Source organism: Oncorhynchus masou, chromosome 14 (genome assembly GCF_036934945.1).
Source record: "Oncorhynchus masou masou isolate Uvic2021 chromosome 14, UVic_Omas_1.1, whole genome shotgun sequence".
In the NCBI taxonomy this organism is placed as follows: Eukaryota; Metazoa; Chordata; class Actinopteri; order Salmoniformes; family Salmonidae; genus Oncorhynchus; species Oncorhynchus masou.
The window spans coordinates 401,976-415,186 of NC_088225.1; the positions used below are offsets into that span (position 1 = coordinate 401,976).

Consider the following 13,211-nt stretch of genomic DNA (forward strand, 5'->3'; position numbering starts at 1 on the left):
TGTAAAGGTTACATGTAGCTTTTAACTTTCTTTCTGTTCAACCAATTCTTTTCCTCTGGATTTATTTATGGCCAGTTATGGAATAGTGGTAAGAGCATTTCCATTCTTATCATACTGCTGTTCCCTCTTGCCACTTTTTATTTTTGCCTCTCTGCTTTTATGTCTACTCCTGTGACTCCCTTGTTTTTCCAATTCTCCTTGGTTCTCCTTCTAGGCTACCCTTTCTCCTTACCTTTTTTTATTTTTCCCTTCTCCCCCTCTCCCTGGTTTTCTCCCTCAGCGAAAGGCTGAGAATACTCAAAGGAGCTGATGCAATTAAAATGCTAATCCTGTCTGTCTACAGGGAGGGGATGGAGGAGAGGAGGAGAGGTGGGGGCTGACAGCATGAGGGATTGCAGCTCACATGGAGAACTCGACTGAAATGGAGAACAGAGGGAGGCGCCGGGAGAGAGGAGAAAGGGGGATACAAGAGCGTGTGTGGGGGGGGGGTCGTCAGAGTGAAAAGGGGATGCAGGACAGAGCGAGAGAAGACAGACGTGGGGTAAAAAAGTGTGTGCGCGCCATGAGCTGAGGGATGGATGATGGCCTGAATGTGTTTGGGGTACATGCATCTCCCCCTAATTTACTGAAGACACTGCTGCTCTGTTAGGGTGGCCTTCAACCTCACCCTGCCACACATGTAGGCCGAGAGCCAGGGCTTCTCAACTCTGACCCAATCGAGGTCCAGAGTGCTGCTTTTCTGTTCTACTTGATCATTAATTACACACCTGGTGTCCCTGGTCTAAATCACTCCCTGAATAGAAAGGAGCAATAAAAACCATGTAAAAATATATATTTTAAAAATGCAGTGGAACTGGCTTTGAACTCCCGAGTTGAGTTTGAGGGGCCTAGAGAGTGGGTGTGTACCTACCTACCTGCGCTACCTACTAGGTCTACTACGCACAATTGTGTTCTAGCCTGTGTGCAGAAACCAGGTGTGTCTACGACACAGCATAGCGATTTTGGCTGCGAGGCAGAAATGAGCTTCGCGATTATGTATGCAGTGGAAACCCCAGCTGGAGAGCCTGAATATTTCATAGTATGACTGTCGCTCTCCTCTATTTCTCACCTTGTGCCTCTTCTCTTCTCCCTGCCAGTCTCTCAATGCCACACAACCTGCCTAACCCTAGGGTGCTATTGTGTGGTTTTTACTATAAAATTGTATTGTGGCCGCAAACACCCGCTCCTTATTGCTTTATTGGAAAATGCATTACGACTGCTCAGTACTGAGTGCGTCGGCCCTAATAGTTTTGTGTGTGTGATTGTCAGAAATCACAGCTTAATAATTGTAGTAATTAGTGGAATTTGAGGTCATTAGGGGCTACAGCTGGGGGCTATAATAAGGCCGATGGAGGGGAAAGACCCGGAGAGGCATGATTGACCCTTTGGGCTGTAGGTCAGTTGGCTACTCCTTCTATGACCACTGCATCCATGTATAACACTACCTGACCAAAAGCACATTTATTTGATTAAGTGTGTTTTGCCTGGAGTGCGAGATGGGTGGGGTACCTTTTGTACCTTTGGGACTATTCCATTGGCGTTGTTGGTCTACACAAGCTCAGTCAAGCGCAGCTAAAATATTTGGTAGGTAATAAATACTATTTAAAGTTTTTCGAGCCAATGTCTGATGAATATTCTGAGCCTCTAGTGTTTTGCACTGGCTGCTGCCTCTGCTGGATCGGGAAATGGTTAGTCTGGAACAGTGTCTGGGACAGGACAGCTCACACTGTCTTCTACACACACACACCCACACTCTGGAAGCTACAAACTTACTGGAGAGCACAGATGCACAACACACACAGGATAGCAGGATAGGCTAATCCTCTTAACACTATTAAAGCAATCTACTCAGACCAGCACACACCAAACTTTAGAAAACGTAGGAAGTGGTTGCATAGTTTGCATACACATCTGAAAAGCACTTTCTCTCAAACTCGCCTATAAGTACTAAAGTACAGCTTTGTTAGTGGAGAGGGAGAGAAAAGGAGGGAGAGAGGGATGGGCCAATCGGGGTCATTCGTTCAGTCCGCTGGGTCTGCTACATTCCTGAGCCATGAGAGGGGGAGCAACAGAGAGAAGGAATGTGTCTCGGAGAGAACCGAGAGAAAGCGGATCTAGATGGTGAAAACAACAGGCAAGAGGGAACAAGAAAAAGGAGGGGAGGAAAAAAGTTTCTAGAAAAGGAGGGAAAGTTGGATAGAAGTTAAGAGAAGAGAGAGCATTGTTTAGGGGATGTGAAGACTGATGAGGGAGAGAGTGGGCAGAATTGTTAGGATGCACTTTAAAGTAGTACACTAAAAGAAGGGATACTGACTTTATTGTGCAAACATCCTTACCTCAAGTGTTCAGTTAAATGTTACATGTTAAAGCCACAATCCAGAGTTTGTGTTGTAGTCCAACAGCAACCCTGCCACTTGGTTGTGTATGCTTTTCAAGAATCAATGGGTAGGCCTATATCATTAACATTGAACTGCAGGAAATATCCCAGATGATGCATTTACTGTTCAGCATAACTCTCTCCCGTGGCTGTGGTAACCCAGAGAGAACAAAGCTGGTAGAAATAGAATTGTCCTGTTTTTCGTCTTCCAGAACTGTAAGCTGTACAGAACAAGGCATTTGCAGCTGCTAGTAATGGCTTTAACAAAAATACTTTATTATTCCATGCAAGGGGGAAATGTGTCTCCAGCTGTACCCAACCCCGTCGACATACACACACGTTTATATACTGAACAAAAATATAAAAGCGATGTGCAACAATTTCACGGATTTACAGTTCATATAAGGAAATCAGGCAATTGAAATGAATTCATTAGGCCGTAATCTATGGATTTCACATGAATGGGCAGGGGCGCAGCCATGGAGGTGCCTGGGAGGGCAGAGGGTGTCCGGGTGGCTGGTCTCAGATGATCCTGCAGATGAAGAAGATGCATGTGGAGATCCTGGGCTGGCGTTGTTTCACGTGTTCTGCGGTTGTGAGGCCAGTTGGCCGTACTGCCAAATTTTCTTAAACAACGGCTGCGGCTTATAGTAGAGAAATGAACGTTACATTTTCTGTCAGCAGCTCTGGTGGACATTCCTGCAGTCAACATGCCAATTGCACGCTCCCTCAACTTGAGACATCTGTGTTGTGTGACACAAACTGCACATTTTTAGTGGCCTTTTATTGTCCCCAGCACAAGGTGCACCTGTGTAATTACCATGCTCTTTAATCAACTTCTTGATATGCCACACCTGTCAGGTGGATGGATTATCTTGACGAAGGAGGAATGCTCACAAACGGGAATGTAAAGACATTTGTGCGCACAAAAGATCCAGAAATGTCCCATATGCACAAAAAGCTTATTTCTCAATTATTTCAGCTCATGAAACATGAGGCCAACACTTTTACATATTTTTGTTCAGAATATATTCCTGTACTGTTAGCAGCAGAACAGTAACTTGGACAGAACAGGCTCCGATAGCTACTGGTCTTGGCTTTTAGTACAGGAGTGCTACAGGCCCCTTATACCCCCTTCACTTTACTGAGCCAAGATGCTTGCCAGGTTCGTTTGCACATTGACCATAGTTGCTTGAAAGGGCAATGTACAGTATAGCATGATGGTGTTAAAACAAAGGCTGTGAGTCAGAAGTTTGTGTATAGGAGACTGTGCATTGAGAGCAGTGTGTACACGTGTTTTTGCACCTGAGTGTACTGTGTGCCTCCGTGTGTGTGTAAGAGAGAGAGAGAGATATGAGTGCATGGCTGGGGGCTGACAGAGGTCCTGGGTTTAATACAGTGGAATAGCGGAGCGGCTGAAAGCTGTACTTATGGCCAGCCGAGCTTGTAGTGACAGCACATGCACTCCCATTACTCCGCCCATGTCTCACATTGCTGCTGCCTGCCTGCCTCTCTGCTCTGTACTGGCAGCCTGCCACTAACTGAGGCGCCACACTGCCACCTGGTGTTAGAATAGGGTACTGCTAATTTAGAACCCTATCCCCTTTATAGTGCACTACTTTTAGGGTGCCATTTGTGACCAATAGCTAAGTGACGAGAGAATTGGCAGGGTTGTTTTGACAGATTTTACTGACAGTTTTACTACCATATTGCCTATACCTATCCAACTTCCTCAGATCTACTTTAAGTTAAGTTGGACTAGTAACTAGTAACCGGAAGGCTGCAAGTTCAAATCCCCGATCTGACATGGTACAAATCTGTCATTCTGCCCCTGAACAGGCAGTTAACCCACCGTTCCGAGGCCGTCATTGAAAATAAGAATTCTTAACTGACTTGCCTAGTTAAATAAAGTTTTTTTTGTAAGAAGGGGAAAAAGAGGGTTGAATCTGAATGAGCCTGACGTTGCAGTTGAGACATGGTGTTCCCTTTTTATCCTTAATGCCTGATTGATTTGATATATTGAATTTCTTCTTTTTTTTCGCCTCAAGTTCTGAGTATCCGAGGCATTCAGGATGAGGACCCCCCAGACCCCCAGATCATGCGCCTGGACAACATGCTGCTGGCCGAGGGCGTGTCTGGCCCGGAGAAGGGCGGGGGCTCGGCTGCAGCAGCTGCGGCCGCAGCGGCAGCAGGGGGGTCACCCGGTGCCGACGGCGGCATCGAACACTCAGACTACAGAGCCAAGCTGGCACAGATCAGACAGATCTACCACTCTGAGCTGGAGAAATATGAACAGGTAGGAGAGACTCATTTACACAGATTTCCCAATCTAAGCTGGAGAAATAGGAACAGCACACACATTTCGCTCTCCTTCAAAGATTGGTTTGTTCCTGAAAATTTGTATTATTTTGTATAACTGAATTTAAGTTTCAAATTTGTTTTGAAAGTCCCATCTCTCCCTCCTTCTCCTCCTCCTCCGCCCTACACCCCAGGCATGCAGTGAGTTCACCAACCACGTGATGAACCTGCTGAGAGAGCAGAGTCGCACGCGGCCCATCTCTCCCAAGGAGATCGAGCGCATGGTGGCCATCATCCACCGCAAGTTCAGCTCCATCCAGATGCAGCTCAAACAGAGCACCTGCGAGGCCGTCATGATTCTACGCTCCAGATTCCTCGACGCCAGGTCCGTGTGTGCTTTTCAAGAGTTTTGCAGTAATTTAATTTGTAATCTGCAGCGCGTTTTAAAATTGTTCCGAGATTATGAATATTGTCTCTGTGTGTGTGTGTGTGTGTGTGTGTGTGTGTGTGTAAATTGTTCTGAGATTATTAATATTGTCTGACTGACTTTGTGTGTGTGTGTGTGTCGTATCGTATCGATGTCTCTGTCAGGCGTAAGAGGCGTAACTTCAACAAGCAGGCTACAGAGGTGCTGAACGAGTACTTCTACTCCCACCTGTCCAATCCCTACCCCAGTGAGGAGGCCAAAGAAGAGCTGGCAAAGAAGTGTGCCATCACAGTCTCACAGGTACCGTACCGCACCACACGCTTCTGCTGCCAGTGGACTTATCAGTACTGAAACCAGCTTTCCCATTCTAGTGTATAGGTGGGGGGCCGGTTCCACTGCCTAAAATATTTTGGTATTTTTTTATTTGGTTTCAATTGAAAGTGTCAGGTGACTGAAAATATACTGAAACGGAGAAGGACTACCTGACATTTTCCAGCAAGAACGCTTGTTTTCGTTTTCCGTTGGGAAACCTTTTGCTACGGTGTGCGCTGAGGAATACAACCCTGGAAAGAAATCTAAGGGAAACACTGACTAATACACTGGTCTATCCGTCTCCCCCTCAGGTTTCTAATTGGTTCGGCAACAAGAGAATACGGTACAAGAAGAACATTGGTAAGTTCCAGGAGGAAGCGAACCTCTACGCAGTTAAAACAGCGGTGGATGCTGCCAGCGTGTCGACGCAGGCTAGCCAGGCTAACTCTCCGGCGACGCCCAACTCAGGTACCGTGTGCCCCTTCCAACCACCCCTGACCCCCACCCCTCCATCCATATTTCAATCACCCTGCCTCCTCACACCAATCAGCTGATGTTCATGCTATTACACACACACAGTGTAGTTCATACACACTGGCAGAAGTGTAGAACCACATACATGGAACGAGGACTCTGTCTGGCTGTATGCCTCTGTCTGGCTCTCCATCAGACTTTTCTACTGTTCTTCTGCTTGTTTGTTGTCTGCGTTGCTGTGATGTTATTGCACTCACAGGTTTTCTATAGAGGAGAGATTATTTACACTATCTTACTTTGAGCCAGATTGATAATCTCCTTGTTAAAAGTTGCTTTATTGTTGTAGAAAGTGGTCATTTTCAGGGTTAAATGTACCTTGACTTAGCAGCATCTTTGATGTAGTAGGAAATGACCGTCATCCCCCATCTGATCATAAATCCAATTCCAATCACTAACCAATGTTTTGTTTCTTTTCTGAATGGTCTCTGTTCAATTTCACCACTTCCTCTTTCGATGTCATCATTTTAACATTATTTATTTAGCCTACTACTACTGCAAACTGTCTTTATGTAGCGGCCAGCACACCTTTACATTAGTGTACAGTATACACACACACACACACACACACACACACACGAGTGTACAGTACACACACGCAAGCACACACACGCACCCTTATGTACCAGCTACCCCTATTTGCTCAGGAAGCAGACAGGAGCAGGTAGGTGATGTACCATTCAGTCATTGTGAGCTGTGCTGTATGCCTGCCTCATGGAAATAGAATCTATTATCTGGATTCTATTTCTATGGTCTGCCTCTACCGCAGTAAGATTAACAGCTTGCTGGTGGACTGTCGAGTGTTAGGACTCAAGACTTGCCAACTGAAAATGTCTGACTTCCACTTTATGATGCTCACTTGTTACAGTGTAACTAAAACGTTGACCTGCGTTTTTTCATCTAATAAGATGAAACAAACAAACAAGAAAGTTGCAGTTGGCCTATAGTTTGGCCATTTTCATATTCTCCTGCGCTCGTCTCATACTTAATTCACAGGAAGTTGGGAATTGAGGATCCATCTGTACATGTATTGGATCATCTTGACACCCAGAAGGCTGTGTCATGAGGGACTAATTCACTGCTCAACCCATTCTAAATACTCTGTGGTGACTGTGGTCCACGATCCTCATGTTTTCAACACTAGCAAACGGTTTGTGAGCACGGGTATGACTGTCTCTTTTCAAAAGCCAGTGTCCTTTAACTTCCTGGTTGAACTGTGATCTCTGACCCCTGGCACACTGCGGTGCCTGATTTGGCTGACACGGCCACACAGTGGTGTCTGACTGACAGAGCCACACTGAGATGCCTGATTGGCTAACACAGCGTGTGTTGCCTGCAGGGTCGTCGGGGTCATACAGCTTGTCTCATGCAGGCGACGCTGCAGCTGCTGCCTACCTTGGCCTGCACCCCTCAAACCTCAACGGGGCTGGGGAGGCCGTCCTCAACATCGCCCCCTCTCTGCAGCCCCAGGTAGGCACTGAGGACCTATAGGAAAGCCTGCCTCAATACCACAACCCCTTCCAACCCAGTCCCTATAGGGCACAATTCCTGTAATGTTCCCAAAATGTCCTGGTTTTCATGAAATCATGGTTGGAGGATTTCTGGAATCAGGAGTGAATTGTGAAGGCAATCCTGGAATTTGTTCAAACAAGATTTCTGGAAGAAAAAAAAACAGGGCATTTTGGGGAGGTTTCCAGGATTTTGCCACCCCAAAACCAGTGACCCAAAAATTCCTGGACAGCAGCTCCTCCTAGCACCTACTAGCTATGATGACCCCAACCTCCCTCTCCTCACCCCTGCCCTAGCATCACCCCTGATTCTTTAACACCCAACCCAAGACCTCCTGTCCCTGGTCCACTTAGTAGAGAAACACACCTCGTGGTGCATTTTGACCCTCCTCCCCTCTCTCTCCAGCCCCCTCCACATAACCTTGTTTCAGTTAAGCCTTTGGTTTGCCTACCTTACCATTCTCCCCCAGTTATTTATCCATCCATTTCATCGCTCTGTCTACATTTGCTTCTCCAAATGACACCCTATTCCCTATGTAGTGCACTACTTTTGAGAGAGATGGTGCCGTTTTGAACGCATGCAGCCCATTGCTATCTCTCTCCATCCTGTCACCACGGAAGCCTGAGGCCCCCTCTACTCCCCCATTACTCTGCCATTGTTGTTGCCCTCCACCTCGTCACTGTTCTGTTTGTAAACCTGTGGAAGTGCGCTGTTGTTGTTGAAGAGGATCCACAGATTTCTGCTGTAAACAGCCTGACGGTCAGTGTCAGAGAGGCTGAGGGAAAATCCTTTCCATGAGTCGTCGTGTCCGCCGCCCCCCTCGCATCCTTCTCAAAACCCATTGGAGGAGAATGTCAGAGGGGAGAGACCGATGGCTTACTCATCCAAGAGAGAGGTTTTGATAAGGAGGCGAGGAGAGAGGACAAATGCAATTTTGATGGTAGGCAGCGTTTTGTGACGACAGAGAGGCAGATATGAACCCAAAGTGAGGGTTGTACAGACAAGTGATTAGAGATTAGCTAGTAGGGAACCAGAAGTCCGAACCAAGAGCCATGCTGTTTTTGCGTTGACAGATACAGCAGAGGTTTGTGGAAGCTTTAAAGTTCCTTTCATGACCACCTGTGTTTGTGTGCCACTATCCCCTGATTGATCCTCAAGTACATTTATGTGCATGCCAGACCTGGGTTCAAATGTTATCTTGCACAAAGTATTTGAAAGGAAACATTATTTATGAACCCATGTCGTGTGTGGGGGGGGGTGTTCTTCTATGCTTGTGGGGACCTAAAATTCCCCCCAAGGATAGTAAAACAAGGAAAGTGTGTGTGTGTGTGCATCTCGCCTGATGGCGCCTTTCTTGTCTCCCTCCAGGTGGATACCCTGCACCGTGCTACACACCTGACGGCAGGCTATGAGGAGCTGACCACTAGCTCACTCTACATCCCACGGCGCCTCAACGTGAGTCAAATCTCCCTAATTGTCTTTCTTTTTGTATCCCTTTAATTTAGACCGAAAGAAATCCATACCTATCAACCAAGTATTTGTAGTCCAGCCAAATGTATTTGCAGTGTTTTACAAGTGGATTTTACTAGGGTCACAACACACCTGTGAAACAAAACTGTCTTTGTTTTTCTATCCTGGTTCTTTACTTCTAGCCTAGCAACAGCTGGCAGGACAACACCCAACCCCCCTCCGTCACCTCTCCACCAGGCCCCCCTGGCAGCGTTCACTCTGACACCTCCAACTGAGACACACCCCCTTTTCTTCCACCCCTCCATCCTGCCCGCCTCTCCACTCAGTCCGGACTGGGCAACTCATGCCAGGCGCTGTACACACACTTCTGTGGACCGTTAAGATGGACAAGTGAACAGAAGACATTTACCTTCCTTCCATCCTACAGAAATTCTGGAGGCTCCTTTGTCTTCATAATGAATTTTAGGGGAGGAGACTGACTGGCGCCTGATCATGACATCATAACCCCTCACCACCTCCAGGACCTTTGGGGAACTACTAACCCAACCAACCTGGCTGTGTAGGGCAAGTGATGATCACTGATGACTGTACATTGCCTGTGTATATGTTCATGTCAACTCCAGTGTTCACAGCCTGTCCATTACCTGTCCCCAGTGAGGTTCTGGTGTTGATGCATGTGATAGTGGTCACACACACACACTTAACGCCAGGCGCTGTAGCGAAAGGAATCACAAGACGAGCTCTGCTCACCTTGCTTGTACCAAAGTGATGTCCTGTCTCCTTCCCCCAACCTGATAATTGTCACCCTCCTTCTATTCCTCTGAGAACCAACTAGTAACACAGGCAACTTCCATCTTTTAGTATTGCTGATGCTTTCAGTTTGGGGGGAATATTTTTAAGTGAGTGCTTTATAGGTCAGATATGCACACACCACCCACCTTTTACAACCCCTCATATGGAACATGGACACAGATCTATCAAGCACAAACTTTTGCACCTTTTTCCAGGTGCTTCTACCCGGTGACAGTAGTTCTGGGGAGTTGAGCATACAGTAGGCTTGAGGACAGAACTGAAGATGAAGGGAGTGGCGAAATGAATGATCCTCTTTAGTCCTCCAGAGGTCGTTTCTATTGCGTCCCCCTTCGCTTAGTCATCAAAAGCTATAGACTCCTTGTAGATGTTATTTTCCTCGGTCTGTCAACTACTTTTAGTTGATTGTAGCCCCCCCACTCCCGCCTAACGTTGTTTCACAAAGAAATGCACCAGCCACCAAATAAACACATTTTGTTGATAGAACCTAAATGTGGTGTTGGGACGGTGAAATGGATGGAATGAAATATGTTTTGGGGTAGAGATAGCTATGTCATTGGGGGGATGTGACATAAAAATGTTTTTAAATATTTGTTGACAGTCTTCCAATGCATGTAGGCTTTTTTAGGTGTTCAGTGATGGGTCTCATTTTAAATATTCAAGTTATTTAGCTTCTTCACTTTTGTTTTCTCAAAGACACAGACCAAAAAGGAGTAGATGCATTATGCTGTATGTACAGAGTTCTCAGATGTCTCAGTCGGGATGGCTTAATAAATACGGCACAGCCTTATGGGGTAAGGCTGGGCTGTATTCATTAGGAACGAAACTGGCTGAAACGGGGAGCGACTTACCTGAATTTGTCCAACAAGAAATGCTTGTTTTCGTTTGCCGTTGCTATACATTTTTGCTACGGTGCAAAATATTTAGCTTACGGTGTACACTAATGAGTAGGACCCTGGGTTTATACTCCACCAAACGGTCTCTGGATCAGAACATTCCTGGGGTGTGCGACATGCACCGAAGTACGTGAAGTCACAAAGAGGTTATGGAGTACATCTAGTGTAGATTCAGCCTTTACATTTTTTTTATCAGTTCTTCTTTGGTGTATTTAACAACTGTGGCCTCACCACTAGCAGGGTATTCATTAGGGCGAAAACCTTTTAAAACCGAGTGATATGGGGAGATGCTACTGCCTGAACTTAGCCAATAGGGATACGTTTTTTTGGTCGCAAACCGTTTTGCTACGTTGTGCCCTACTGAACAAGACCCTGGTGGAAGTCCCCAGTCCAGACAGGGCTTGAAAAGTAGCATCTACTCATAATAATCAGTTTAGCCCACAGGCCACACTAGAACTTTGCATCGTACCAAAAATAGCAGTTATGATGATTATGATGATTATATTTCACACCAAAAAGTTGGTGAATAAAAAGTCTCCCGTTTTGGTAGAGGGAATTGTATTTGTACTTTTTTTAATGGTTTTGTCAGGCCTCGTGGCATTTGAGTTTGGGGTAATATGGGGGGGGGGCTGTTATGTCCGTCACACCAGTGCTAAAGAATTGATTGTATTGGTGCCGTGGAGACCGAGTATCGTTGCCGCAGAGAGCCAGAGCATTGTTGCCTTCCCATGGGAAGGCATGTTTTCTTCCTTGACTCCATCTCAGAATCCGCTGGTAAAAATGGGTCCTATTGGTTAGCCCTATGATTTGGCCAATCAGCAAGGGCTTTACTGTTCTTAATAACTTTTACCAAAAAGGCAGCGCTGGTTTTATGATAAACAAGGTAGTCTTTAGAGTCAAATCAGAGTTTCTCTGATTTTAATTTCCTTTGTAGTTTAAATTCAGCTTTTTTTAATTTTATTTTTACAATCATACATCACCTGTTAAGAGTACTGGGCATTTTGATAAAGAAATGACAAACTCTATATATTAAACAGATATATGGACATTTTCAATGTAAAATTGGAGTTTTGTTAAATACAGACATTGTTACAGAGAGCTCTTATATTGTATTACCCAAATTAGTGTCCTTGTTTACTGTTATATTATAAACATTTCATATGGCTTATTATAACTTACAAATAATGCTGCCACACTACTACACCAAATTAGTTCCCTCTTCCTGTCTTTTTCTACCAGTCGTAAATGGATGTCACTGTACAGATTGTGGAATGTTTGTTTTTCTCTTTTTATAAACCCAATGCTTTATTTTTGCTTTTCTTTTTGGGTGAATTGCCTGGTTGTTTTGGTCATTAACGTTCTCCTGAGGTTGGGGTCGAGTTATTCTTTTTTTTTATGATTATTTGCATATTTTAATTTGGGATATATGTTCGTTGAGGTTGCAATTGTGGGAGTTATGGGTATTGTAGTTTGGTGCTGTGTTAATTCCAATCGGAACTTGAGAATTTGTGAAACCGCATTTTAGCAATAACTCCTGAATTAATGCTAGAGCCATTGTTGGCCATCTTGAATGCATTTAAATCAGCCCTTACCTCAACAGCTGGGGGAAAACGTCCTTCACACACATTTTAGAAATCCCTCGATTTCCCTTATCCATTTAATTTCAGCCATTTAGTCAGGATTGACCCCATTGATATGGTTACCTATCATTGGTGAATTTGAGTTCTCCCAGTATTTTGTAGCAACAGTACAGTTCAATGCAAAAATAGAGCTACACAGGTTGAGCCAATACTGAGTCAACCTACTGTAGGATTCTACCACAGAATATTCTTTGATTCTACCTGCGGCCGTAGAATTCCACAGCACCAAATCAAACGATGTAATGTGTCATTTTTTGTTTTATTAGTATCTTTGTATATTTCTCCCTCTTCTTCGTCCCACTGTATTTTAAATACCACCTCGTCTCTCTCTACCTCTCTCTGTTTCTCTTGTATATAAAACCCCACTGTTTCAAGACCTGTGAGTCTTTATGAACTCCTTTTATACCTCAACTTTAGAATTGTTCTAGAACGAGTATTAAGAATGACAAGTTGTAGTGCTCCTTATTAAGAAGAAAAAAACTAATAAAATATTTGTGCTTTTCATTATTTGGGGTTGGTTGAGTTTTATTTTTATCACTACTTCTATGCTCTTGTGACATTAACAAATAAAATAATGACACCATTTAATGGTATTTTACCTAATCACAGTATTCTGGCAATGTGTGTATTCAACACTCAAATTAAGCACAAAGTATAATTAATCCTGGACACAGCACTGGTACATTGGCCACATCACAAACCCCCGAGGTGCCTTATTGCTATTATAAACTGGTTACCAACGTAATTAGAGCAGTAAAAATAAATGTTTTGTCATACCTGTGGTATACAGTCTGATGTACTACGGCTGTCAGCATTCAGGGCTTGAACCACCCAGTTTATAATAGCCTGTAAACGCCTGCAGGAGGACTTGATTTGAAACCTGATAAGTGGTCCTCTAGCTA

General features: G+C 44.8%; 1 protein-coding gene across 6 annotated transcripts in view; it reads left to right on the forward strand.

Annotated features, from left to right (window-relative positions):
• LOC135553912 (pre-B-cell leukemia transcription factor 1-like) overlaps positions 1-12,816 on the forward strand; it is a 55,391-nt gene extending 42,575 nt beyond the window's left edge. For 2 of the 6 annotated variants that reach the window (XM_064985842.1, XM_064985844.1), the window contains 7 exons: positions 4,465-4,712; positions 4,909-5,099; positions 5,306-5,441; positions 5,765-5,921; positions 7,324-7,454; positions 8,862-8,948; positions 9,146-12,816. In XM_064985842.1, coding sequence (XP_064841914.1) covers positions 4,465-4,712; positions 4,909-5,099; positions 5,306-5,441; positions 5,765-5,921; positions 7,324-7,454; positions 8,862-8,948; positions 9,146-9,238 — 1,043 coding nt within the window. In that variant the 3' untranslated portion in view covers positions 9,239-12,816. The remainder of the gene's footprint in view (positions 1-4,464; positions 4,713-4,908; positions 5,100-5,305; positions 5,442-5,764; positions 5,922-7,323; positions 7,455-8,861; positions 8,949-9,145) is intronic. The other 4 variants (XM_064985843.1, XM_064985845.1, XM_064985846.1 and 1 more) reach the window with 2 other exon arrangements.
• Positions 12,817-13,211: the final 395 nt, after the last annotated feature.